Source organism: Ictalurus punctatus, chromosome 1 (assembly GCF_001660625.3).
Source record: "Ictalurus punctatus breed USDA103 chromosome 1, Coco_2.0, whole genome shotgun sequence".
Lineage (NCBI taxonomy): Eukaryota > Metazoa > Chordata > Actinopteri > Siluriformes > Ictaluridae > Ictalurus > Ictalurus punctatus.
Window position 1 is genome coordinate 37,660,505 of NC_030416.2, and position 27,256 is coordinate 37,687,760.

Sequence of the window (27,256 nt, forward strand, 5' to 3'; positions counted from 1 at the left end):
TTTAATCATGTATTAACACTTACCTGTTGCTCTCACCAGAGGGCGCTCAGTGCTAAAACTTCAAGCCACTTCATCTCCAGCATGTTTATGGCGTCTCTCTTTATCAAGGAGACATCTGTGGTAATCAAGCTCAGGTCATTTTCACCCTGTTTGTGTGTCTGATTGATTGTGGGTCTGATACAAATTATTTTGTACTTTTTATAAAAATTGCCACAAGCTTCAGACTCTTTATGTTTAGATATTTCCCCTCAGATTTTAACATGATGTCGTTTCTTCAGTGTATTCTTCAGAATATTAACACATACTAGAAAACATGCACACATGGGCCAGTGGTGGTTTGATGTTTAAGGCTCTGGGTTACTGATCAGAAGGTCGGGGGTTCAAGCCCCAGCACTGCCAAGCTGCCACTGTCGGGCCCTTGAGCAAGGCCCTTAACCCTCTCTGCTCTGGGGGCGATGTATCATGTCTGACCCTGTGCTCTGACCCCAACTTCCTGACATGCTGGGGTTTGTGAAGAAAAGAATTTCACTGTGATGTAATATATACGTGATCAATAAAAACTCATTAGTATCATTATATTAGACCGGTTTGAGCATCACACACTGCTGCCTGTTTCCTTTAGAATTGACTGAATCTTTTGATTATTAAATTTGACATATTTTAGCACCACAGCACCTGATAAACACCTGATAAACAATATTCAGAATCGTGTCTTAAGATGACACTTAAGAGTGTCACCTCATGCCTTTTCTATAGTCCATGTGTGAAACTTAAAAAGAGCTCTTCACGTTTATGCACTAACATTTTACATTATTTTAATTATTTAATTATTTTAATTAATATTTTGCTCTATTTTACACATTTTTATTTAAACATTTTCTCTTTCATGTTTGCATTATTTTATTCTTTTTATTCTCAGTGTTATTATTTATTGTATTTTTATTGTTTGCCTGTTTTACAATTTCATGTTTGACTGCCTTTTTTGTTTCTGTATATTTCACACTGTAAAACACTTTCAGATTTTAAATGTATGACGTTTGCTATACAAATTAGGCTTATTGTTGTTGTTGTTGTTAATAATAATAATAATAATAATAATAATAGTTTCACTCATTTTGTTTGTATTTGTGTGTGCATGATGATAAATGCCAAACAGTCATAAATGACCAAGCACTTTCCTGGCACAGCTGATTTACATTTAACCACGCCCACAAAACTCCATAAAAGGCAAATCTGACAAAGAGCTGAAAAAGATCAAATGAAGACTAAACAGTGAAACAGTGCCTCCTAAGTTTGTCCTGCACTAAATCATCCAGTAATGCAGCTCAGTCATTGCAGTGAGGTGCAGAGATCAACAAAACCCAATGTGTGCGCTGTTCCTTTTTATAGAAAAGAAAATGTTATATTTGTGAATCACACGTCCATATATGGATATGAAGGAAAAAGTAATAGGGTTTGAGGTTCCTATACTAACTATACTGTATTTTATGTTCATTGGACTGTCCACTTTAGCTATCGTTCATTCATTTATTCATTCATTCATTTTCCTTCCACTTTCCCTGGTGGGGGTCTCGGTTTCCACTTAAACTCACAAACTCATCATGTCCAGGTAATGACAGAAATTAAATATCTGACGATGTCCTGTGTGTGGTCTGGTGTTATAACAGTTTTATATTTACAGTCTAAAGGGCATGATGATAAACTTACACTAAATTAAGACTATTTGCAAATGAACTACATTAAATTGTCTGCTTCAAAATGTGTTTGTGATGGGAGATAAATTCTTGAGATGGGTGGAACGTTTCCCAACTGGAAGGAGAACTACAAAGGTGCTAAGCTCTTTTGAGGTCATCACAGGCTGATGTACATCTCTCCAAGCACAACTGATTTAAGACGTTCATGCAGAAGACAAGAACCTCCCGAAGACTGTGACACTATGTAGTTAGGGGCCACAGTGTAGAGATGAGTAGCTCGACTGGCCAACCATCAGTTTACACTCAGGTGACAACGTGGTGTTTGTTAATAAGAATACAGATGTTTTATTTTCGGTTGACTCGAAGCCGAGACTAATGAGGCGTGGATGAGAGATCTCCCTTAATTCTTTGAGGTCTGGGCTGGACAGCAACAGACTCATTATCACAGGAGGCTGCAATAGCGAGGGCCACCACCCCTTACAGCTAGCACTCATATTAAAGGCCAAAGCAATAGATTTGTATTTGTATTAAAATGAGGTCTCTGTAGTACATAGCTTTCTGAACAAAATTTCAGCATTTAGTATTTCTGCTAAATTAAATGTATAATTTCTTTCTTTGCTTCTATTTTCTCATTTGTAAGTCGCTTTGGATAAAAGCGTCTGCTAAATGAATACATTTAATGCAATTTCTTGAATAATGACAAATAAATCAGTCCAAAATATTTTGTCAGATTTATTCAAAGAACGCCTCCAACAAAACAGTTTTTGTGATGCAGAGTTTTAAAGTTACACAGTAGGAAGAAAATGGAAGAGAGGATAAATCAGTAATCTGGTGAAATCTAAGATTGAGCTAATACGCATTTTTGTTTCAGAAACAGGGGATTTCTCTAAGAATACATTTTATATCTTAATCACAGACACTGATTCATCAGGAATGATAGTCACATTAGATAGTCTATTAGACATGGAAATCAAAGGAGAGAAATTCATTTGCAGGTGTCAGAGACTTTTTTAGAGTATTCCTGGTACGTGTACCTCTCAACAACATTCCCATGGATTTTGTACTTCAGAAAATTCCAGTTGAGCACGTTCCCACTCGGAGCATTGTATTGTTTCGCATACAGCTGCTCAATCTGACATGCCCTCAGAACACTATCAAACATGTGTACATCTGTAATTTCACCCACAAAGCTCTGATGTACGTCAAATTTACCCAAAAATGAATCAGGATCCTGTCCGATAATTATAGCTCCATTTGGATGTACATTATGGCCATGCCTGTAGATGGTCAGCATGCTGCGGCGTCCGTCCACCCAAAATGCGGTGTTTCCAGTGCTCGAATCCCAGGTGACACACAGATGAGTGGGTAAAGCTGACAGCATCGGGAGAGTAAAGAATGCACCATCTTTACTGCTTCTCAAGTATAGAGAAAGTCTTCCATTTTTTTCTCTCCACACATTGAGCTCGTCAGCCCCTTGAGTGCGATAAGCGAACAGGATGATCTCTCGCTTGTACCAGATTTGAGTAGCAACGCGCATACAGAGTGTGAAGGCCTGCAAATTCAGAGGTTTCATTGGTGTGAGTTGCACATAGGCAGAGCTTGACTCTTCAGGGAAGACAAACACCTTACCTACTGGGAAAAATAACACAGAATAGTACAGTTGTGTCCAAAAACCTCATGTGCACTTCTATTAACTGTTTTTACTCATGTGCTAGCCATAATGAACACAATGACTGCGTTTACATGGACAACAATAATCCACTCTTTATCTAATTAAGACCATAATTTGATTAAGAAACTACCATGTAAACAGCAACCTTAATCTAATTAAGGTCATAATCTAATTAAGCTCTAATCGAATTAAGACAGGTGGATTACTCCTGTTTTAATCGTATTATGGACGTGCATTACAGACATGTAAACACCTTAATCACATTATGAACGTCGTGTGAGCATTTTCACAGCATTTTGCGACAGGACACGATCACACACGGCAGTTTTACGCTTTACGGCGAACAAGTGAGTTCGGCTGTGTCCCAAACTGCATACTTGCCTACTATAGGCCTGTAGTGGGGAAAAATACATGTATCTCCGCTACTATACAGTAGGTAAGTATGCGATTTGAGACGCAGCCCACGGCTTCAAGCAGTCGTCTATTTGCACGTATAGCACGACTAATAATTAACCGCACTTGAAGCGTTCGTAAAAAAATTTAATAAAAACACCCAAAACTGTATACGGTACCATAACGAGGACGAACTGTATGTTGATACGGGAAATTCTGGAGGGTCGTCGGACGGCGTGGCGCGGTGACGTAATGACGCGGGCTGTTAATCTAATTATGATCAATAACATGTAAAATGGGAACATGACAGGAGTATTCTAAAAGCGACTCATGTAAACACCTTAATCACATTATTACCTTACTTAGATTAAGGTCAATAATTAGATTATTGCTGTCCATGTAAACGTAGTCATTCAGACATACTGTAGATTTAATGAATAAAACAGTGGTGAAGGTGATGAGGGAAAACTCCCAGAGATGAAGGAACTTTGAGAGGAATCAGATTCAAAAGGGAACCCATCCTTTTATGGGTGATGGATAGTGAGACTATAAATCATTACAGTATAAAGGTGTAGAAGAGTAAAGACAAACAGTACTCAGTGTGTTGAAAGGATGTTCAATATGAACATATGGGATCATATTTGGGAACACAGTAAGGATCTAAAATTGCCATTGAATACATCAATATTCAGACCGCAGACATTACTACAGAATTGAGCGCTATTCAGAAGTTACGGGAGCATTACGAAAGGGCGTAAAATTCTTCTAAAGCAGGTGCGTCTCATTTAAATGCCATTCTGACCTTGTACTTAAGTTATTTTTTTTAAACACTTAAAGTTGAAGTCAGAAAACTCTATGGATGTTTTATAATAACTCCTAATTAAGTATTGATCACTTCGACATTAATTCCCAATAGCTAAGCCTTAGCTTCCTCCTGGAGATCTACTACCTAATATACCTTAACCTATTCCAATTCATCAGTGTCGAAAATGTAAAGGTCTAATAAATATTAGTTACTATTTACTTTTATTTTGCAAGTGCTCACAAAACTACAAAATAGGAAGTGATGTTTAATTGAACCGATTGGACTGTTGTCCAACACATGCAGACCATGTTCTTATTTTTGCAGCAAAACCCAGCAGCCTTCAGTATGTTGTTGTTTTTTTAATCTGAAAAGTGTTTCTTACATAATACGCTGCTTTATTTACTAAAATATAAACATTTTTCTGTAACATTTAATTTTGTGCTGGGAAACTAATGCTAGGAAAGAAATGTTTTTGAACTGACTTGAAAATGTAGTACTCATAGAATAAAAATCTATAACATAGTTTGTACTTAAACAAAATCGGGTGCCTAAGACTTTTGCACAGTACTGTATCATCATAAAACTTGATAAATGGGTTTATATATGGAATCTTTATTGTTCTATCACATTTGGTAAGAACTGGTCATTGGTGAAGCTATTTGGGAAGAATGCTTGGACCCCACAGATTGCTGCTTGTGGCTGTACTTCTTCTTCTTCTTCTCCTCCTTCTCCTTCTTCTCCTTCCGCTTCTTATTATTATTATTGTTCTTAATAATAATAATAATAACAACAACGATAATAATAATAACAATGTTGTTGTTAATAATAATAATAATAATAATAATAATAATAATAATAATAATAATAATTAAAGCAGTGCCTTGTGGATAAAATATCATTTTAACTTTTAAAATTTGAATTTGATTAACAAAATGTGGTTTTATGCAGTTTAATTGAAGTAGTACCATGTATTATCTACACCAGTATTTCTGTAAAGCTGATTTGTGATAACACATATTGTTAAAAGCACTATACCAATAAAACATTTTACTCAGTTGATTTAAATTATATGAAGTCTGAGGTCATTAACAAAACACCAACAGCAAATAGTCACAGTAACGTAAACATTTTAGTCACATAAATGTAAACATTTTCCTAAAGGATTCTTAATTTGATTTGACATAAAATGTTGATAGAAACTTACAGTCAGTGGCTGAGGCCAGAACCAGAAGAAGCAACAACACCACAGTCACCTTCATCTTCATCTTACTGCAATTGTTTATTATTTAATAGGAAGTTACATAGTTAAATTATTAGAAATAATCATAACAGTTATATATAAGAGTTATACTGTATATCTTAATGAAATTATGGTACCACAGAAATATTACTGCAGACATTTTAATTTGATTACAAAACACATATTTTGCAGATGATTATAATATAAACGGCACATTTTATGAAAACTTACTTTTTTGAATACTTCTTTTGAAAGAGAAATGCAGCTTTTGCTTAGAATGACTTGCACTTGTACATCACAGTGGATTTATAAAGAAAGGAGGTTGGGCGTATCCAACCCAGTCTCACAGAAAAAAATGTTTGCATGATTTTTTTCCATGCGATGAATTAACATTCTGTCTCCCTGTTTTAAAAAATATATATATATATATATATATATATATATATATATATATATATATATATATATATATATATATATATATATAATTTTTTTTTTTTTTTTTTTAAACGATAGTACATCTATCTGTCACAGCTCGGTCCGATCAGAACTCAAATTCCCAAGATGCAATACTCACTTCTCAGGCACGCATGCGCTCACCATCCCCGGAGTTCTGATCAGACACACCTGGCACCAATCACACACACACACACACTAGTACTTAGGGAAGACATCCACCCAGAATCTACGCGAAGTATACACTCAGTAAATTAGTTTGCTGCGTTACCAAGCTCTTCTAGTTCGTTGTTTCTTATAATCCTCGACCCTCGCTTCTCGTCTCGACTACGCTATCTGGATATCCCCATTTGTATTATTCGCCCGATCGCTTGACCCTTGCTGACTCTACGACTAGGCTTCCGGAACTTCCCGACTCTACTCTGTTCACTCGCCTCCCGCGCCTGCTTCCGTACCGTCTCAAGGTTCGTGACAGAATACTTCGCCTATTAATGGAGGCAGCGGGAAATCGCTGGCCGAACGCCATCGAGGGACATGGCCGGATGCTTAGCGAACATGATCAACGTCTCGCCTACCTAACTGAGCAGGTAGCTCGGTTAAATCAAGCTGCGCAGCCTGCTACGGTGCCGACCCCACGCTTCCCTCCCACTCCAGCGCCGGAGAAGTATGATGGAGATCCTGCACGCTGCCGGGGTTTTTTACTCCAGTGCTCCCTGTTCTTTTCCATGTACCCAGATATGACGGAGAGTTAGAAGATCATCCACTTCATGGAACTTTTAACCGGGAAAGCTCTACTCTGGGCTACCGCGGAATGGGAACAAGAAGGGAACCATATCAGCACGTTTGAGCAGCTGACATCACGCTTCCGCACGGTATTCGATCACTCTCCAGATGGCCGGGAGACTGGGGAGGACTTATTGTCCATGGCGCAGGGATCACGGAGTGTGGCGGATTACGCCCTCGAATTTCGCACTGTCGCCGCCCGGAGCGGATGGAATCAACCCGCTCTAAAGGCCATGTTTCGCCGGAGATTAAATGCTGACATCTTAACAGAGCTGGCGTGCCGCAATGACCTTTTGACCCTCGACTCACTCATCAGCGTAGCTATCCGCCTGGATCGTCTACTACGTAGCCGCCGCCCCGGACGCGGTGAGGCGGAAGCACTGACACCTGAGCACTCTAGTGAACCCATGCAGCTGGGACAGACTCGTGTGAGCACGCAGGAATGAGAACGACGGCGCCGTGAACACCGTTGTTTCTACTGTGGTGAGAGGGGCCACTTCATGCCACAATGCCCTCTCAAACAGGGCTCTACCCGAGGGGAAGCCAAAACTGCCAGACCACTTCAGGCAGGGGTGAGTTCCGAACCCATTACCCAGCACTCTGTTCAGTCTGCCTTCGTATTGCCCGTTATAGTGGGTTACTCAAGGGTTTTTTGTGTTTTAGAAGCACTGATCGACTCGGGAGCGGCGGGGAATTTCATTAGCCAAGAGACCGTACACCAATATAATATCCCCGTTCGTCCTCTCTGCACCCCCCGCCGTGTCCAAGCCATTGATGGGGCCCCCATAGGAGATGGCATAATCACCCACTGCACCGAACCTGTTAACCTCCGAACCAGCGCCCTTCATCAGGAGAAGATCACGTTCCATGTCATAGTGACGGCTCGACACCCAGTGGTTCTCGGTCTCCCTTGGCTCGAACATCACAATCCCCAAATTTCATGGAACCAAAGGGAAATCACGCGCTGGTCAGCTCACTGCATTTCTCACTGTCTTCAAGTCCCGGTGATCTCCGTAGCATCCACCTCCACTGAAAGCCCAGATAAGGCAGATAACGTTCACATCCCCAGTGTTTACCACGACCTCATAGAGGTATTCAGTAGGAAGAAGGCGAGCGGACTACCTCCCCACCGTGATTACGACTGCGCTATTGATTTGCTCCCAGGCACTACACCACCACGAGGGAGGGTCTACCCGTTAACGATCACTGAGCAAAAGGCCATGGAAGAGTACATTCAGGAGGCGTTGCACCAAGGGTATATACGACCATCCACTTCTCCAGCATCCGCGGGATTTTTCTTCGTGGAGAAGAAGGGAGGAGGTTTACGACCGTGCATCGACTACCGAGGACTAAACCAATGTTGCGTCAAGTACCGCTACCCACTCCCTCTAGTACCAGCCGCTCTGGAACAATTACGCACGGCCACCATTTTCACGAAACTGGACTTGCGCAGTGCATACAACCTGGTCCGGATCCGAGAGGGAGATGAATGGAAGACTGGGTTCAGCACAACTTCAGGCCACTACGAGTATCAGGTCATGCCGTATGGGCTTTCTAACACCCCCTCGGTCTTCCAATGTTTAATTAACAATGTGTTACGTGACATGCTGGGACGCCATGTGATCGCCTACATCGATGACATACTGATATACTCTGACTCCCGGGAAGAACATGTTCACCAGGTTCGCCAAGTGCTACAGCGACTGCTCCGTCACCAGCTATATGTGAAAGCAGAGAAGTGTGAATTCCATAAAACCACCATCACGTTTCTGGGCTACGTCATCAGCCCCGAGGGAATCTCCATGGACCAAGAAAAGGTCCAGGCGGTAGTAAGCTGGCCCACACCCACGACCATCAAGGAACTACAGAGGTTTCTGGGGTTTGCAAACTTCTACAGGAGATTTATCAGGAATTTCAGTGCCGTCGCCAACCCCCTCATATCCCTACTAAAGGGGAGACCCAAACGTCTGGCATGGAATTCCACTGCCCAATCCGCCTTCGACAAGCTCAAGAAGGCCTTCACCACTGCACCCCTCATCAAACATCCAGACCCATCCAGACCGTTTATAGTGGAGGTGGACGCATCAGAAACCGGGGTAGGAGCCATTCTGTCCCAACGATTTGGAGAAAAGCCAAAACTTCACCCGGTGGCCTTCCTCTCGCGAAAGCTTTCCCCAGCCGAGAGAAACTACAATGTGGGGAATCGGGAACTCTTGGCAGTTAAGTTAGCGCTGGAAGAGTGGAGACACTGGTTAGAGGGGGCTACACATCCATTTGTCATCTTCACGGACCATAAGAACCTGGAGTACCTTCGCACTGCAAAGCGACTCACACCCCGCCAGGCCCGATGGGCCCTATTCTTCACTAGATTTCAATTCACGTTATCCTACAGACCCGGGTCCAAGAACACAAAGGCGGATGCTCTGTCTCGTCTTGATCAGACAGAACGGGTCAACGAGCAGGAGGAGTACATCATTCGTCCTTCATGTGTTATCAGTGCACTAGAGTGGGAGCTGGACGCGGAACTAGAGCAGATGCCCCAGTCCCAAGTACCTGTAAAGTGTCCTCCTGACAAACTCTTCGTACCTGAAGAGTACCGCCAAGAACTCATCATCTGGGCACACACGGTAGTCGGTACGGGACATCCTGGAACACAACGCACACAACATCTCCTGGAAGAGAAGTACTGGTGGCCCAATATGATAGGAGACATACACAAGGTGGTGAAATCCTGTTCATTGTGCGCACAGAGTAAAGTACCTCGGACCCTCCCCGCCGGGAGGCTCAAGCCCTTACCTATCCCCGAACGCCCATGGTCACACGTATCTGAAGATTTCGTAACAGACCTGCCTAGATCCCAAGGAGATACCACAATTCTAGTCGCAGTGGACCGGTTCTCCAAGTCCGTACGCTTCATTCCCTTACCCGCTCTCCCCACTGCATTCAGGACAGCTGAACTTCTATTCCAGCATGTGTTCAGGTATTACGGCATTCCGGAGGAGATTGTCAGTGACAGGGGCCCGCAGTTTACCTCCAGAGTGTGGTCCAGCTTCATGACGAAGATGGGAGTGACGGTGAATCTCACCTCCGGTTATCACCCCCAAGCCAATGGGCAAGCTGAACGAGTCAATCAGGAACTGGGACGATTCCTCCGCACCTTTTGTGCCAACAACCCAGAGGATTGGAGCAAGTTCTTGCCATGGGCCAAGTACGCCCAGAACTCACTACGCCATTCGGCTACCAATCTCACCCCCTTCCAGTGCGTGCTCGGTTACCAACCCCCTCTGTTCCCGTGGAACGCAACCCCCACCGCAGCTCCGGCCGTTGACCACTGGTTCAAACATAGTGAGCGTGTCTGGGCTGACACCCATCGACGCCTGAAGGAGACGACAGACACGTACAAACACAAAGCAGATCGCTGCCACAAAGAACACCCTAACTACCAAACAGGTGATCGGGTATGGTTGTCCACAAAGGACTTGAGACAAGCTCACGGCTGTAAAAAACTAGCGCCACGATATACTGGACCATTCAAGAACCTCAAGCGGGTCAATGAAGTCACCTACCGTCTGGAACTGCCACGACACAGCCGCATCTCCCCTTCATTCCACGTATACCGTCTCAAACCTGTTGTTAACAGTCCTCTAGCCACCAAAGTACCAGCTGAAACTCCTCCGAACCCTCTGGAGATTGATGGACAACCGGCTTACCGCGTCAAGAACATCCTCAAATCTAGACGCAGGAGGGGCAAGCTGGAGTATTTGGTCGAGTGGGAAGGTTACGGACCTGAGGAACAGTGCCGGGTTCCCAAGCAGGATATACTGGATCCACAGCTCACCAAGGACTTTCATGTCACTCATCCTCATCTCCCAGGCCCACGACCCCGGGGGAGGCCAAGAAAGAACTCAGCTCCCGGAGTGAGCCCTTTGGGGGGGTTCTGTCACAGCTCGGTCCGATCAGAACTCAAATTCCCAAGATGCAATACTCACTTCTCAGGCACGCATGCGCTCACCATCCCCGGAGTTCTGATCAGACACACCTGGCACCAATCACACACACACACACACACTAGTACTTAGGGAAGACATCCACCCAGAATCTACGCGAAGTATACGCTCAGTAAATTAGTTTGCTGCGTTACCAAGCTCTTCTAGTTCGTTGTTTCTTATAATCCTCGACCCTCGCTTCTCGTCTCGACTACGCTATCTGGATATCCCCATTTGTATTGTTTGCCCGATCGCTTGACCCTTGCTTACTCTACGACTACGCTTCCGGAACTTCCCAACTCTACTCTGTTCACTCGCCTCCCGCGCCTGCTTCCGTACCGTCTCAAGGTTCGTGACACTATCAAAGTCTTTGACCATTTGACATGCTGTGAAATCAACAAAACTCACTGGGCTTGGTAACGTCAATGATGTCAAATCACAGATAAAGTTATCCCTTGCATCCTAAAATTTTATATTAAATTTAATATGAAATCAGATTCCAAGTGATGGGAAATCCTTCCCGTTATGTTTATAGAACATATAAGCTAATATTATATTTATATTTCCATTCTATCCTAGATAGAACCTAGATTTTGAAATGTGTGTGTGTGTGTGGGATGTTTAATGGCTCATATGCCCATACAGCACCCCTGGGGCAGAGAGGGTTAAGGGCTTTGTTCAGGGGCCCAACAGTGGCAGCTAGGTGATGGTGGGGCTTGAACCCCCAACATACTGATCAGTAACCCAGAGTTAATCTTCAGGCTAACAGACTCACTCTTTTTCCTGCATACATAACGCTTATCATTGTGGCCAAACAGTTAATTTTTTTGTTTTATATGACTCTTTATTTTTTAAATGTATTTTTTGTTTTATTTGAAAAGGGTGATGATCACCTGCAAACTTAAGTTTGGATTTTTATGCTGGTCTTTGAGTAGAGGCTTCATCCTTGCAAGACCATGATGCTGTAGGTGAGAGGCCCAGGTAACAGTCTTGAACAGGCACAGTTAGAGAGCAGCACAAAAGAGGAAGGATATTTTTTATCTTGTTCATTTCCCCAGCTCAGTAAGGATAAGTAAATTGCTTACTCAGAGGGTGTGGAGGAAGCATGACAGACAAACGTTCATCTAGTAAACGAATATAAAACTCAGATGAACAAAGTTATGGACCAAGGATGTCACTTCTGGACCAAGGATGTCCAGTCTGGACCCAAACAAAATAAAAAAGCCAATAGATTAATGGTTGTCTACATTTACTTTTATGGCATTTGAGACCCTTTTCCAGAGTGACTTACATTTATTTCATTTTATACAACTGAACAATTGAGGGCCTTGCCAGGGCCCAGCAGTGTAAGGCTTGCAGTGCTGGTATTTGAACTCATCACCTTCCAATGTCTTCAACACAGAACTACCACTGCTCCTAAACTTATTTTGTATATTCGTTAACTATTTTATAAACCTCTGCCCATCTTTACCTCTGAGAGACTCCGCCTCTCTAATATAATCTTTTAACACCCGATCATGTTACTGTCCTGTTCCCAATTAACCTCCAGCTGTTTCTTTTTTATAACACTTACTTTTCCAGCCTTTTGTTGTCCTGTCCCAACTTTTTTGAGACGTCTTGTGGCCATCAAATTCAAAATTACCTTATTTTTTTCTTAAAACAGTACATTTCCTCAGTTTAAACATTTTAAATGTTTTCTATTTGTGAATAAAATATGGGTTTGTGAGATTTGCAAATCACTGCAATGTTTTTATTGACATTTTTCCCAGCGTCCTTTTTTGGAATTGTGGTTGTACAATATTACATCGCTGTTGCCGTCTTCTGACTGTGGAAATAAGAACATCTAATCATAAGCTCATAGTAAGTTTATTAAATTGTACTTTCACTAGACAGTCATATCTGATGTATCTGTTTGTTATTCACCATGATTCATCGTTATGGGGAAACCTACCCCAGGAGCACAGGGTCGCTGTGTCATTATTTAGCCAGTCATGGTCTAAAAAGAGAAATGGACAACAATAATCTACAAAGGCTTCAAATGCAGCACTGAGTACCAACAATATTCCATTAACTAACTTACAACAGGGTTGAAAGTTATTTACTTTTAGGTAGCAGAATATGAATGTGTCAGTAATTATTAATGGATTATTATGTGTTGCACTTTATAATATTTTATACTTTATAATGTTAACAACACATATAGACATTGAAGTTGTAATTGGAAGTATAGGAATTGGTATATAAGGGAAGTAAATCTCCAGGCGGAAGGTAATCATTAGCTATTGGAAATGAATGTGGATGTGATCAGTACTTATTCAGTAGTTACTTTTTAAAAGCCGTAGTTCCTTGGATTCTCCAAAGCAAAGAACCATTCAGCTGTGCCTGGTTATATTTTGAGCTAATTTGCATAAAATATCACTTCTAGTTTTACAACTGGGCCTTTCTTCACAAAATTGGTGTGAAATTACTCAGCAGAGTCTGAAGCTCAATAAATATCAGAAATGTTGAGATTTGTAAACAATATGGCCACCACAAGCCAATAAATCCTAGTGGTTCAGAGCTTGGTTTACTCAAATAGCTGTAACTCGTGAAGTGATTCTATCTATCTATCTATCTATCTATCCATCCATCCATCCATCTATCCATCTATCTATCTATCTTCTTTCCTTTTAGCCAGCTATTAGATATTACTCTATTACACACTCACATATATCATGATGGTTTACCTACATAAAATAACCCCCGTGATCTCTCTCACATTAAAAAACACAAATCTCATAAATACCTCTGATCTGCTGTCCACTGCAACCCTTCTGCCCCGTTATCCCTACCTCAAAACACGCACACACACACACACACACACAACACCCACGGTCCCTGAAACAACACAGAACAAAAAAACCTCAGGTATAAGCTTGACTGTGTTACATTAGTTCATTGCACTGACGTCTCACTCCTCAGCAATGCCATGGCCTTTTATCCTCTGTTGCGAACTGTGGTTCTTTGTTTATTTGACCAGTGTGTTTCAGATATACACCACCATGCTCACATACAAAACAACCCAATAAAATAACACCAACAAGTAACCTATCGCACACAGCAATACTCACATAGACCATGCATCAATAGTACACCACTGATAAACCCAACAAGAGATCTCCCAAAACATGTCATTGATCAAATTCCTGACAGGCAGAAATAAAAAAGTACTACAGCATCTGACCACACTAAACGCAGATATATGCTTACTCGAAGAAACACAAGTTACAAATTACACACCCCACAATTCAACCACATTTTCGCTGCTCACTGCTTTACCAAACAAAGAGGTGTAGCAATTTTAACAAACAAAAAAAATCTCATTCACACGCAGTGCCACTATCACCGACCCTGAAGGCAGATACATCATAAACATCTCTATCAACAACAGCCTGATAACAATAGCAAACATATATGGACCAAATACAGACAACCCCTTGATCTTCTGCCCTCTTCACACATCTCACAAACGTCCCGGATTCCCCATCATAATCGATGGCGACTTTAACCCAGTCATCAACCCAGAATTATATAAAACCACTAGTACACATAAAACACAGAACTGTTAGTACACACTACACAGAACTGGCAGAGCACACAAACAATAAGGCAATACATGTCTGTCTCTGGACTTGGCGATTGTTTGCGACTACAACACCCAAACACCAAGGAACACACATATTACTCCTCAGCTCACCACACATACACACACACACACACACACACACACACACACACACACACACACACACACACACACTCGGATTGAATTCTTTCTCACCAGCAATACCATATTATATATCAGTCTATTACAATTCACTCTATTACAATCGTTCTGGACACAGAAGACATCAATAACTTTCTAAAAAATATCAAACTACCAAAATTAACTGAAGAACAAGAGATTTGCTTCGATAAACTGATAGAACCAGATGAGATCTTCAACACCCTTAACAGCATGCCTAATAATAAAGCACCAGGGGGAACACTTTAGAATACAGATCCGTCATTAATGATTAATCACACAGGAAGAAATGAATAATGCAATATTAACATTCTAGTAACTGCTATTAACTAGAAACTCTGATTCACGAATATGTAAACAAGAGCACACAGAGGAATGCGGTAGTTCAGCATTTGCTAATCAATAACTACTTTCTTTCATGCCTTCTGGAGAACTACTAAGAAAATATATACAGAATTAATGAGAAGCCGCTACTGTTACTGTACATAATCAGTAGGTAATAGCAGACTTATGATTTGGTTAAGCTGTTTGTGAGGGTTCGAGGCAGTCAAGGCACAAGGGACACAGTTTCCCGAAAATGAGTTTAATGAATCAGAATATATATTAACAAATAAATCTATCCATCCATCCTCTATACCGCTTATCCTTTTCAGGGTCACGGGGAACCTGGAGCCTATCCCAGGGAGAATCGGGCACGGGGGGGGGACAAAACATTTCAAAGTATGACATTAAAGACAAGGCCAGCTGAATAATTGAAATAAAGATAGAAATAAATATATAATATAATAGAAAGAAAGAAAGATGTAATTATGAATAAGGAAGTAAAGAAAACGAGCACAAAACATCCCACTTTCCCCCACAGTCAACCTGCCTCTTGGTATTGGCAAGCAGAACTAAAAATAGCAGTGAATGCGAATTTAAATCTAAAAAAAAAATGTATAACAACAAAATACATATATTAGTATACAAATATGCCTAAGGATTTTGGGAACTAAAAACCTAAAGAAAAATACATACAGTACTGTGCAAAAGTTTTAGGCACCTATTTTTTTTTTAGTACAAACTTTGTTACAGATTTTTATTTGATGACTTCTACATATCGAGTCAGTACAAACACATTTTAGATTCCCAAACATTAGTTTTCCAGCACAAAATTAATGTTACAGAAAAATGTTCATCAGTAAAGAAAGCGGCATTCTGCAAGATGCTCAATAAAATTACAGCTCATTTCCTTATAAAACTGCACTAACTCTACCTGAGACTACTATTTTTATTTTTATTTTTTGTCACACTAAATATTGACTTTGTGTCATTTACTACTGTTTACTGCTCTTTACTGTATTTCAGTATTTTGAAGGCATCTACAGCATTTCTTTGCATATGCCTAAAACTTTTGCACAGTACTGTATGTACAGTATGTATGTAAGTATTAAAAATAATTTTTTTAAAAAATTAATTAAAGTTAAATTTCATTAAACTTAAATTTAAATTTTAAAAATATTTTTTTAAGTATTTTTTTAAAAATTAAAAAAAAAAAAACCTAATTTTTACATTAGTTTTTTTTTTTTTTCACATAAACATCACAGGCGTATGTCGTATCAGCAAGTTTTTTGTTTGTTTGTTTTTTACAGTTTTGTTGCCTGACTCAGGAATGGGAATTTGGCTGGCTGCTCGGTTCACAGGACACACATAATATTAAGTAGTTTTGATAAGTGGTTGTTCATGCTCGACTGTTGAGTTTGTGTCCTCTTTATTTTAACGTGGCCTTTGTTAAAAATATTATTATCAGAATAATGTTCTGATCTCTATTCAAGTCACGTACAGATCCAGTATATATTCAGGTAAGGTACTAATTTCTTCCTCTTCTTCCACCTGAAGGTTTCTTCTTCCAGCCGGTGTTCATGCACTGTAAAAGAATTCAATAAAACAAAGTCTGAGTCACAATAAAGTTTACATTTTCCACTAGTTTGTAGACATTTGTATTTTTGGGTGTTACAAAGCCTATCTAAATAAGATATTTTACTTAAAGTTTAAAGTTTCTTGTTGCAGCGGTCTCTGTACATCACCCTATCTAGTTCCTATCAAACCCTGGTAGAGTGGAGTTAGTAACAGTTAGTACTGCACATGAAGTGCAAATCTTTTTTAGCCCTCATTTGAGCAGGCTAAACCGACCCGTCTGCTAGCTGCACTGACTCATCACCTAGTTCCACAATATTAAGACTGTGTCTGTTCTCCGAGCTAAACAGAAACGCAGATAGATAAATACATCACACTCGTCTAAATGGCAGAGGCGGAGGTCTCACAGTTATTTATAATGATAATCTAGTCGTCACACCTGGACATGAATTCGAAGCGTTTGAAGTTCTTTATACTAAAATAACACATTGTGGCAACAAAAATAAACCAAAATAAACATTTGAGAAGCGTTATGTTTGGAGAAAGGAAAACACTGCATTCCAGCATAAGAACTTTATCCCATCTGTGAAACATGGTGGTGGTAGTGTCATGGTTTGGGTCTGTTTTGCTGCATCTGGACCAGGATGACTTGCAGACATTGATGGCTGAATTCTGAACGATACCAGCGATTTCTAAAGGAAAATATCAGGACATCTGTCCATGAACAGAATCTGAAGAGAAAGTGGGTCATGCAGCAAGACAACGATCCTGACGTGCCGCATCAAGAACTGGCCGACCGATGAGATTCGCGTTTTTGTTCACATGCACGGAGCCACCGAAGTTACATAAAAGTACGACTTGATGGCGCTCAAGTACAAAAATGTCTTCCAGACGAAGACGAAGCCGAAAAAGAAGAAGAATCCCACCATTTTACTGAGAGTACATACATGACCCGAAATAAAATACTCACTGCTAATAAATCCTTCTGCCTACACACACAAACAAGGTGTCTTTGGAAAACACCAGATTCAAAATTGCACACTAAATTATATATAAATAAAGTGTATTTATTATGTTGTGACTATGGTTGGACGACACTGAAATGTAAGCATATGATCCATTTAATTCTTTCAGTGTTATTTTCTACACTAAATAGCATCTTTTGTTTCTTTGTAAATGATTATCCGCTGATTGATCCATTGTATTTATTTTATCCTGGTATATATATATATATATATATATATATATATATATATATATATATATATATATATATATATATATATATATATATATATATATGTGTGTGTGTGTGTGTGTGTGTGTGTGTGTGTGTGTGTGTGTGTTTGTATAAGTATTCTTCACCTCTTATTCAAATATCTAAGAGCCCCATTATTGAGTAGTCGTATTATCATATTGACCACAAAAAAGACTATTCATAGTCACCAATTCATCAATTTGCAGGAACATCAATTTTTTTGTTTACAACAATAGTTGCCTTATACCCACCCCCTCCCTCCTCCAAAAACTAGATTAAAAAATTAAATTATCTTGGTCTTCCTGTAAGTATGTGAATGCTATTGCTGTGACTTTGATATAATTAAAATCATTACTTATTTAAAAAGAGTATACTGTTTAAAATGGGAACTTTAAGTATTTGTTGCAGCGTAAATGAGCAAATATCTTACATTTCCCAAAAGTGCTTTACAGAGTTCACAAAAAGTGTGTGAACGTCTTAAAGACGTAAATACCGGCTCTCTTCATCTTCTTAGTGATGAGCAGGTGTCAGAAACAGAAAGTTGTGCAGCGCCACCTTGTGTAACGGTGTATTACTGCTTTTCAAAAAGCTCCATCTACTGTCAGGGAGTGAATTTGCACTTTTATTCAGCGCATGGCCCGCGTTTAACGCCTGGGTGTGAACACAAAACAACCTGTGGCAAAAATAGTCCTGGTGTGAACAGGACCTTATTCATCACACAGCCTCGCTATGAGCCATAGGACAAACATCAGTCTATCTAGTCTATCTCACATCTAGTGATGTGAGAAAATTGTCCTTCAGAGAAAATGAGTAATAAATAGAGATACACAGAAAAAAAAGTATTTTCTGTTGACTCACCAGGTCTACTGTCTGTTTCTACACTGAATGGGTTACTCATCAACAGAGTGCTCTTTCTCTTCTTCATCAGGATGTTCTCTCTTTTGCTTCTTGGAACTTTTCATGAATGAACTTCTTTCCTGTTTTTCATTTTCTCTATCTGCAGAATTAAGATGTCTCAGGTCATGTTGTGCAAGATTTTTTTCTTTCTCTTCCAAATGAATCTCCTTTCCCTCCAGGCGCTGTTCTCTCTCATCCACACGACTCTCTCTTCTATCTATACGCATTTCCCTCTTTTCCAGTTGAACCTCTCTTCCATCCAGACACTTTCCTCTCTCTTGCAAACTATTCTCTCTCCCCAACAGATGCTTTAAACGTTCATCTAAAGAAACTTCTTTTTCTTCCAGATGTTTTGTTCTCTCTTGCAAACTATTCTCTCTCCCCAACAGATGCTTTAAGCTTCCTTCTAAAGAAATGTCTTTTTCTTCCAGATGTTTTGTTCTCTCTTGCAAGCGAGTCTCTCTTCCCTCTAGATATTTTGATCTTTTCCCCAAATTAATCACTCTTACAAACAGTTGTTTTTCTTTCTCTTCAAATTGAACTTCTTTTCCATCCAGATGCTTTTCTTTCTCTTGCAAATGAATCCCTCTTTGCTGTAGATGCTTTTCTTTTTCTGCTAAATTCATTTCTTTTCCATCCAGATGCTTTTCTTTTTCTTCAAATTGAACTTCTTTTCCATCCAGATGCTTTCCTTTCTCTTGCAAAGTAATTTCTTTTTGTTGTAGATGCTTTTCTTTTTCTGCTAAATTCGTTTCTTTTTCATTCAGATGCTTTTCTCTCTCTTTCAGATGAATTTCTCTTCTATTCTGATGGGTTTCTCTCTTTTCTACAGCAATCTCTCTTGCTTCCAGATTCTTTTCTTTCTTTTCATAACTAACTTTCATATGCAGATGTTTTTCTTTCTTTTCCTTCTTATTTTTCTTGATTTTGCACGTTTGCTTTGTTGTATCCTCTATGGTCTGTGAGGGATTGTTCCCAGTAGCTGTGCCCATTTCTAAAAACAAAATAGACTTGATATAAGAGAACCAAAGATCAATAAAAATAATAACTCAATACGAGTATTCCATTGTGCTTTAAAATAAAAAAATATATGTATATTTGATTTACCTTTTACTGGGCGATAATCATATGTTTCTGGTGTGTCAGGAGAACTTAGACCTAGATATAGTAAAACAGAGATGGTATCATATAAAATACATATAAAACAGAATATTCTTTATTCATTATAAGGAAACTTGTTTAACTCTCTGAGCAGCACAATGGCCACCAGCATTAAACCCAACACAGGAATAATTGTGGGACTCACATTTACTAATCAGTCTTCATGCTGATGTACTGTGCAAATGTAGAATATGGCCTGATAGACCACTGCTGCGTGCACTGTTGCTCACCAGGCCCTTCTCCTTGTCCTGCCTTAGTCTTTGGCCCTGCTCCTTACTTGGTTTTAGGTACTGCTCATTGCCTTTGCCTCAATATTAAGCACTGCTTTTTGTTCTGTCTTAGCTTTGGGTCCTGCTCCTTCCCCTTCCTGAGTTTAGCCCTGATCGGGTCCTGCTCAATGCCTGTCTCTCTGTAAGACTCAGTTCTTTACTATATCTCACTCTCAGGTCCTGATCCTGATCTGTCTTTGCTAATACTGTTATAAAGTCCAACATCATTCAGAGTGTGAAAATGTTTTCATGTACATGCAGTCCAGTCCAAATGTCTAAGACCACACTGGAAATCTGGGATTTTTTTTCCATCAGAAGTGAACAGTTTTTTTTATTATTTATTTATTTATTTATTTAAAACAATGAAAGGAAATATTCAATGTCTGGAATTTTTAATATTCAACATTCTGCATTAGTTTTAGGTTACTATTTAAATTTAAGCAAATTTGTGATACAATGATAGCTATTGTGATACTGACTGTGTGGTTAGATTTCCTTATAATCTTGTTCCTACTACTAATAGAGCAGTGGCAGTGTTGGCTCGGTGGTTGAAGGTTCTGGGTTACTGATCAGAAGTTCAGGAGTTCAAGCCCCTGCACTGCAAGCTACCACTGTTGGACCCTTGAGCAAGGCCCTTAACCCTCAGATGCTCAGATGTATAAAATATAGAAATGTAAGTCGCTCTGGATAAGAACATCGGCCAAATGACGTAAATGTAAATGTAGTTTATCCGGTTTCCTGATCACCTGGCTTACCTGTGAGTTTGCTCAGTGTTTGTCTCGTTTCCATTGAACTGCTCTACCTGCATTTACATTTGTCTCAACCTCCATTGTATAACACAATGGACAGTGAGGGGAAAGAAGTATTTGATCCCCTGCTGATTTTGTACGTTTGCCCACTGACAAAGAAATGATCAGTCTATAATTTTAATGGTAGTTGTATTTGAACAGTGAGAGACAGAATAACAACAAAAAATCCAGAAAAACGCATGTCAAAAATGTTATGAATTGATTTGCATTTTAATGAGGGAAATAAGTATTTGACCCCTCTCAATCAGAAAGATTTCTGGCTCCCAGGTGTCTCTTATACAGGTAACGAGCTGAGATTAGGAGCACACTCTTAAAGGGAGTTCTCCTAATCTCAGTTTGTTACCTGTATAAAAGACACCTGTCCACAGAAACAATCAATCAATCAGATTCCAAACTCTCCACCATGGCCAAGACCAAAGAGCTCTCCAAGGATGTCAGGGACAAGATTGTAGACCTATACAAGTCTGGAATGTTCAACAAACCATTGCCAAGCATCTTGGTGAGAAGGGGACAACAGTTGGTGCGATTATTCGCAAATGGAAGAAGCACAAAAGAACTGTCAATCTCCCTCGGCCTGGGGCTCCATGCAAGATCTCACCTTGTGGAGTTGCAGTGATCATGAGAACAGTGAGGAATCAGCCCAGAACTACACGGGAGGATCTTGTCAATGATCTCAAGGCAGCTGGGACCATAGTCACCAAGAAAACAATTGGGAACACACTACGCCGTGAAGGACTGAAATTCTGCAGCGCCCGCAATTCCCCCTGCTCAAGAAAGCACATATACATGCCCACTGAAGTTCGCCAATGAACGTCTGAATGATTCAGAGGACAACTGGGTGAAAGTGTTGAGGTCAGATGAGACCAAAATGGAGCTCTTTGGCATCAACTCAACTCGCCGTGTTTGGAGGAGGAGGAATGCTGCCTATGACCCCTGGAACACCATCCCCACTGTCAAACATGGAGGTGGAAACATTATGCTTTGGGGGGGTTTTTCTGCTAAGGGGACAGGACAACTTCACTGCATCAAAGGGACGATGGACGGGGCCATGTACCGTCAAATCTTGGGTGAGAACCTCCTTCCCTCAGCCAGGGCATTGAAAATGGGTCGTGGATGGGTATTCCAGCATGACAATGACCCAAAACACACGGCCAAGGCAACAAAGGAGTGGCTCAAGAAGAAGCACATTAAGGTCCTGGAGTGGCCTAGCCAGTCTCCAGACCTAAATCCCATAGAAAATCTGTGGAGGGAGCTGAAGGTTCGAGTTGCCAAACGTCAGCCTCGAAACCTTAATGATTTGGAGAAGATCTGCAAAGAGGAGTGGGACAAAATCCCTCCTGAGATGTGCGCAAACCTGGTGGCCAACTACAAGAAACGTCTGACCTCTGTGATTGCCAACAAGGGTTTTGCCACCAAGTACTAAGTCATGTTTTGCAGAGGGGTCAAATACTTATTTCCCTCATTAAAATGCAAATCAATTTATAACATTTTTGACATACGTTTTTCTGTTGTTGTTTTTTTGTTGTTATTCTGTCTCTCACTGTTCAAATAAATCTACCATTAAAATTATAGACTGATCATTTCTTTGTCAGTGGGCAAACGTACAAAATCAGCAGGGGATCAAATACTTTTTCCCTCACTGTACATAATTTAATGTTAAAGAGTTTAATTGTAAAATGTTTATTTAAAAAAAGAAAGAAAACAATATTGAATGGGTATCAATATCCGAAAAGAAAAGTCATGTCGTGTTGTTTCTATTTATAATCAATGAGCGCCGTGTTAACTTCAGAAACTCAACAAATCAAATATATACAGATATGAGCAACAACAAGGGTTCACAGAAACTTACTTACAGACATCTGATGAGTCATCAGCCATTTCTTAATGAAAACACAGTCTTCAGGTGTATTACACCTCACACTGCTGAGAGCTGCTCGTGTACGTTTCCTCCCCTCAGTTTCATTTTCTCAAAAATGTGTTTAAATGCAGAGGGCGAGGTTTCAGAAGACAAAGCAAATGTAAAACCATGAGGCGTAACCCTGTGAAATCATGGACTCATTACAGTAATTAAACACATTGTTCACTGTTATGGTATGTTTCACTTAATTAATGATACTTTTTACGTATAATTATATCATACTACTCTACTGTAGTAAATTTTTATAAAGAGTACTTTAGTCTAATTTATTTCTATAATATAAACTTTATATAATTAATGTATTCACTGCATTTATTCACATATGTATTCATTATTTATTCACATATGACAGTAGAAGTCATATTTAATTTAATCAATATTCAAAAACAATAATAATAAAAGACAGTATGTGCACGTTTGTATTTTTTTCTCCTAAAAGGTTTCTATTTGTTTTTTACTTGAATTTTGTTGGTTGCTGTTTCACATTAAAGGTGGAAAAAGATCTGACATGATTTATCTTACATTTTTTTACATCAGATAAACCTGCACTTTTAACAGGGGTGTGTAAACTTTTTATATCCACTTGACCGTTTTTAAGTGAGCTGGGGTTCACTTCAGCAAATTTATATAGTTTATACTATAATTGTTCACAGATGCATTGTTAGAGAACATTTTTTTGATTAGTTGTTGTAACAAACTTTAAACTTTTCACCAGACGCGTTATTTCTTATTACTTTAATTATTTTTTTAATCATTCATTTAACTTTTACTCAACTGAATTATTACTAGAGTAGCCCCTTGTTTGTTTCTTCCTTGTTTACTTAACCTTTGGCCTTGAAGTAACATGATGCGGCCTCAGAAACTGTTCTCTCGATAATAAACTGAACAATAAATCCCAGAACTCAGTAACGCTGCCCACTCTCCAATAGAAATATAACTGTTCCTTCTTCCTACATTTTTCTTTCATAATTTTTTTATATAAAAATGCTGTATATTGTGATTGTGATAGACTATCAGTACTATTTCTACCAGTTTGTGAAAACACAATCGTTCCCTCTGCATTGTGTTCCTATAAAGGACACCAGACCACACCTTCCCAAATTACTGGGGAATTATTTATTCTCCTGTAGACAGAATGGAAGTAGTACATGTGCAGTATGGATTCTCTCTCGCACACACAACCTGCTGTGAGAATGAGACTTAGCCCATTTTTACTAATCAATCTAAAAACAAATTATCCTCATTTTGACCCTAATCTTAACTAATCAGAACTGTACACACCCGTTTCTTCAGGAGTTCTTAAAAATCTGCACTGGTGAGAATGTGAATTAGCATCACATTACATTAATAATCAAATATACCACATATCTCCCCAACCTTGTCCTCTAGTTCCTGTTTCATTCTCTCTATCTCTCCATCTTTATTTTCTATTTCCTCTTTCAGTTGCTCTATCTCTTCATCTTTCTCTTCTATTTCTTCTTGCAGTTGCTCTATCTCTTCATCTTTCTTTTCTATTTCTTCTCGCAGTTCGTTTATTGTTTCATCTTTCTCTTCCAGTTCTTGTCTTTGTTCTTCTAAATCATTATCTCTGTTTTCCAGCTTCTGTCTCTTTCTGTCAATATTTTCCTCTTTATTTTCTAGTTTCTCTTTCAATTGCTCTATCTCTCCATCTTTCTCTTCTATTTCTTCTCGCAGTTGCTCTATCTCTCCTTGTAGTTCTTGTTTCATCCTCTCAATCTTTTCCTTTTTCTTTTCCAGTTTCAGTCTTTTACGCTCAATCTCCTCTTCTTGGTGTTCGAGCTCTTGTTTTACTATTTCTAAAATGTTTTCAGTTTCCTCGTGTAGTTTTTCTCTCAAGGTGTCCAGCACGGTGTCCATTTTTCAGTAAGAATCCACACTGAGTGAACGTCCTCCTCTGTAACTATTCAGAAAAATCAGAGTCAGTAAAAAATACACAGTTAGAAGAATTAAAGACTATTTTACATTATGGACGTAAGGACTCACCTGATAAAACACTACACTGAGTTTTAAGAATTAATTTAAATGTTACTGGATGTTCGAAACGGACGTGTCTGCTGAACTTCTTGTTTTGTAGTTCTGGGTTTGTTGACACAGGAAGTTAAAAGCCTTTGTTAAATAAAAAAGAAAAATAAATCACATTTTTAAATAGTCTCTGTTATGCTTTTGGTGAAACTATCAGTATCTGCATTGTCAGTACACTAATAGAAATCTCTCAGAACTACACAGATGTCCACCACAGGTCATAGTGTAACAACCTGGAAGTGAAATGGACATAAGTGGGATTTTATGATATTAATAATCTACACAAAATGTGGAGGCGTGGGGGGAGGGGGGAGTTAAAGTGTCACATGATTTCATTATAAATACACCTGTTCCTGGAAGAACCCAGAGTTTATTACAGAACATTTCTAAACAAACAGCATCATGAAAACAAATTCAGGACAAAGTCTGGACATTGTTTAGTCCCAAACTTTAACCATCCTGTAGAGCAACCAAAAATCAATTAGTAAAACAAAATTATTTAAAATATATATATATATATATATATATATATATATATATATATATATATATATATATATATATATATATATATATATATATATATTTATATATTTACAGTGCTGCTTGAAGGTTTGTGAACATCATCAGATTTTCACACAAGTCCTAAAAGTAGATAAAGACAACCCAATTAAACAAATGAGATAGTAATATTATACTTGGTCGTATATTTATTGAGGAAAATGATCCTATATTACATTTTAGTGAGTGGTAAAAGTATGTGAACGTCTAGATTTAGCAGCTAATCTGAAGGTGAAATTAGAGTCAGGTGTTTTCAAGCAATGGTATGATGATCAGGTGTGAGTGACGCCCAGTTTATTTTAAAGAACAGGGATCTATCAGAGTCTGATCTTCACAACACACGTTTGTGGAAGTGCATCATGCAAGGAGATTTCTGAGGTCTCAGAAAAAGAGTTGTTGAAGCTCATCAGGCTGGAAAAGGTCACAAAACCATCTCTAAAGAGTTTGGACTCCACCAATCCACAGTCAGACAGATTGTGTACAAATGGAGGAAATTCAAGGCCATTGTTACGTAATAGTCAACAATGGTGTACATAGCAGGGTTGCAAGGAGAAAGCCACTGCTCTCCAAAAAGAACATTGCTGCCAGAAGGCTACTGGAAAAATGTTCTGTGGATGGAGGAGACCAAAATAGAACTTTTGCTTTAAATGAGAAGCATTATGTTTGGAGAAAGGAAAACGCTGCATTCCAGCAAAAGAACCTTCTCCCAGCCATGAAACATGGTGGTGGTAGTGTCAGGGTTTGGCCCTGTTTTGCTGCATCTGGACCAGGATGACTTGCAATCATTGATGGAACAATGAGTTCTGAATTATTCCAGTGAATTCTAAAGAAAAATATCAGGACATCTGTCCATGAACTGAATCTGAAGAGAAATTGATTCATGCAGCAAGACAACGATCCTAAACACACGAGTCGTTCTACCAAAGAACGTTTAAAGAAGAATGAAGTTAATGTTTTGGAACGGCCGAGTCAAAGTCCTGACCTTAATCCAATAGAAATGTTGTGGAAGGACCTGAAGCAAGCAATCTTCCAACTTCACAAGGAAACGGTTATAATAGTGATTGTAGACTGATTCTTTAAATCATTCCCCTGCTCAACCTACCATTCATCTTTAAGACAACTGAGCTCCTCTTCCAAGGTGTTTTCTGGTATTTACTACCACCCATAATCCAATGGTCAGGTCTAAGAGGTGAATAGACAAAGATTTCAAAGAACCTTCTGTGCCATGAGTTTCTCCCTTGAGCTGAATACGCCTGAAACTCCCTGCTACACTATGCCACCCAGCTGTCGCCATTCCAATGAGTACTTAGGTACCAACCACACCTATTTCCCTGGAATGTGACCATCACTGACTCACCAGATGTGGATGAATGGTTTAATGGTTTTAGGAGACCAACCACCAAGTGGCATAAACTAATAAAAGTTCATAATAACATAGTATTCACTTTTTAGGTCCATAAAAATGGTATAAGTGCATCCATAACACTTATTATTATATCACTAATAATTCACACTTATTTACGAACTCATTCTCACAGCAAGCACCACAGCCTACAAATATGGCCTCCTGGGACCTCCACCCCTCCCCGATCCCCACCTAGCCCCCCAGTCACCGAGCTTCTGATTGAACA

General features: G+C 39.4%; 2 protein-coding genes and 1 long non-coding RNA gene across 7 annotated transcripts; all 3 read right to left on the reverse strand.

Moving 5' to 3' along the window:
* Positions 1-2,413: 2,413 nt before the first annotated feature.
* On the reverse strand, positions 2,414-6,101 carry LOC128634262 (pentraxin fusion protein). Of its 2 annotated transcripts, none has more exons than XM_053684561.1 (3): positions 6,036-6,101; positions 5,769-5,833; positions 2,414-3,323 (listed from the first exon to the last, which is right to left on the reverse strand). In XM_053684561.1, the coding sequence occupies exons 2-3, from the start codon at positions 5,827-5,829 to the stop codon at positions 2,680-2,682; spliced, it is 705 nt and encodes a 234-aa protein (XP_053540536.1). In that variant the 5' UTR covers positions 5,830-5,833; positions 6,036-6,101; the 3' UTR covers positions 2,414-2,679. The 2 variants fall into 2 exon arrangements, with proteins under 2 accessions (XP_053540536.1, XP_053540535.1); XM_053684560.1 differs by having other exon boundaries at positions 2,414-3,326.
* A 6,693-nt stretch (positions 6,102-12,794) lies between these two features.
* On the reverse strand, positions 12,795-14,771 carry LOC128633691 (uncharacterized). Its single transcript, XR_008397069.1, has 3 exons — positions 13,815-14,771; positions 12,953-13,025; positions 12,795-12,854 (listed from the first exon to the last, which is right to left on the reverse strand). It is a non-coding gene; the product is annotated as an uncharacterized LOC128633691 (long non-coding RNA).
* A 609-nt stretch (positions 14,772-15,380) lies between these two features.
* Positions 15,381-23,074, reverse strand: LOC108262226 (involucrin). Of its 4 annotated transcripts, none has more exons than XM_053684569.1 (4): positions 22,957-23,074; positions 19,972-20,022; positions 18,826-19,858; positions 15,381-16,719 (listed from the first exon to the last, which is right to left on the reverse strand). In XM_053684569.1, exons 1-3 carry the CDS (start codon positions 22,979-22,981, stop codon positions 18,858-18,860), a joined length of 1,077 nt encoding a protein of 358 aa, XP_053540544.1. In that variant the 5' UTR covers positions 22,982-23,074; the 3' UTR covers positions 15,381-16,719; positions 18,826-18,857. The 4 variants fall into 4 exon arrangements, with proteins under 4 accessions (XP_053540544.1, XP_053540545.1, XP_053540542.1 ...); XM_053684570.1 differs by having other exon boundaries at positions 22,953-23,074; XM_053684567.1 differs by lacking the exon at positions 22,957-23,074 and adding an exon at positions 21,050-21,181.
* Between the last annotated feature and the right edge of the window lie 4,182 nt (positions 23,075-27,256).

Bases quoted from the DNA above. Each gene is read 5' to 3' on its own strand.
- LOC128634262 (XM_053684560.1), bottom strand. From the start codon at position 5,829: ATGAAGATGAAGGTGACTGTGGTGTTGTTGCTTCTTCTGGTTCTGGCC. The intron at 3,327-5,768 runs GTAAGTTTCTAT...TATTTTTCCCAG, and splicing joins TCTGGCCTCAGCCACTGACT to TAGGTAAGGTGTTTGTCTTC.
- LOC108262226 (XM_053684567.1), bottom strand. From the start codon at position 21,083: ATGGAAACGAGACAAACACTGAGCAAACTCACAG. The intron at 20,023-21,049 runs GTAAGCCAGGTG...TACTATATCTAG, and splicing joins AACACTGAGCAAACTCACAG to GTCTAAGTTCTCCTGACACA. The intron at 19,859-19,971 runs GTAAATCAAATA...TTTTGTTTTTAG, and splicing joins TGATTATCGCCCAGTAAAAG to AAATGGGCACAGCTACTGGG.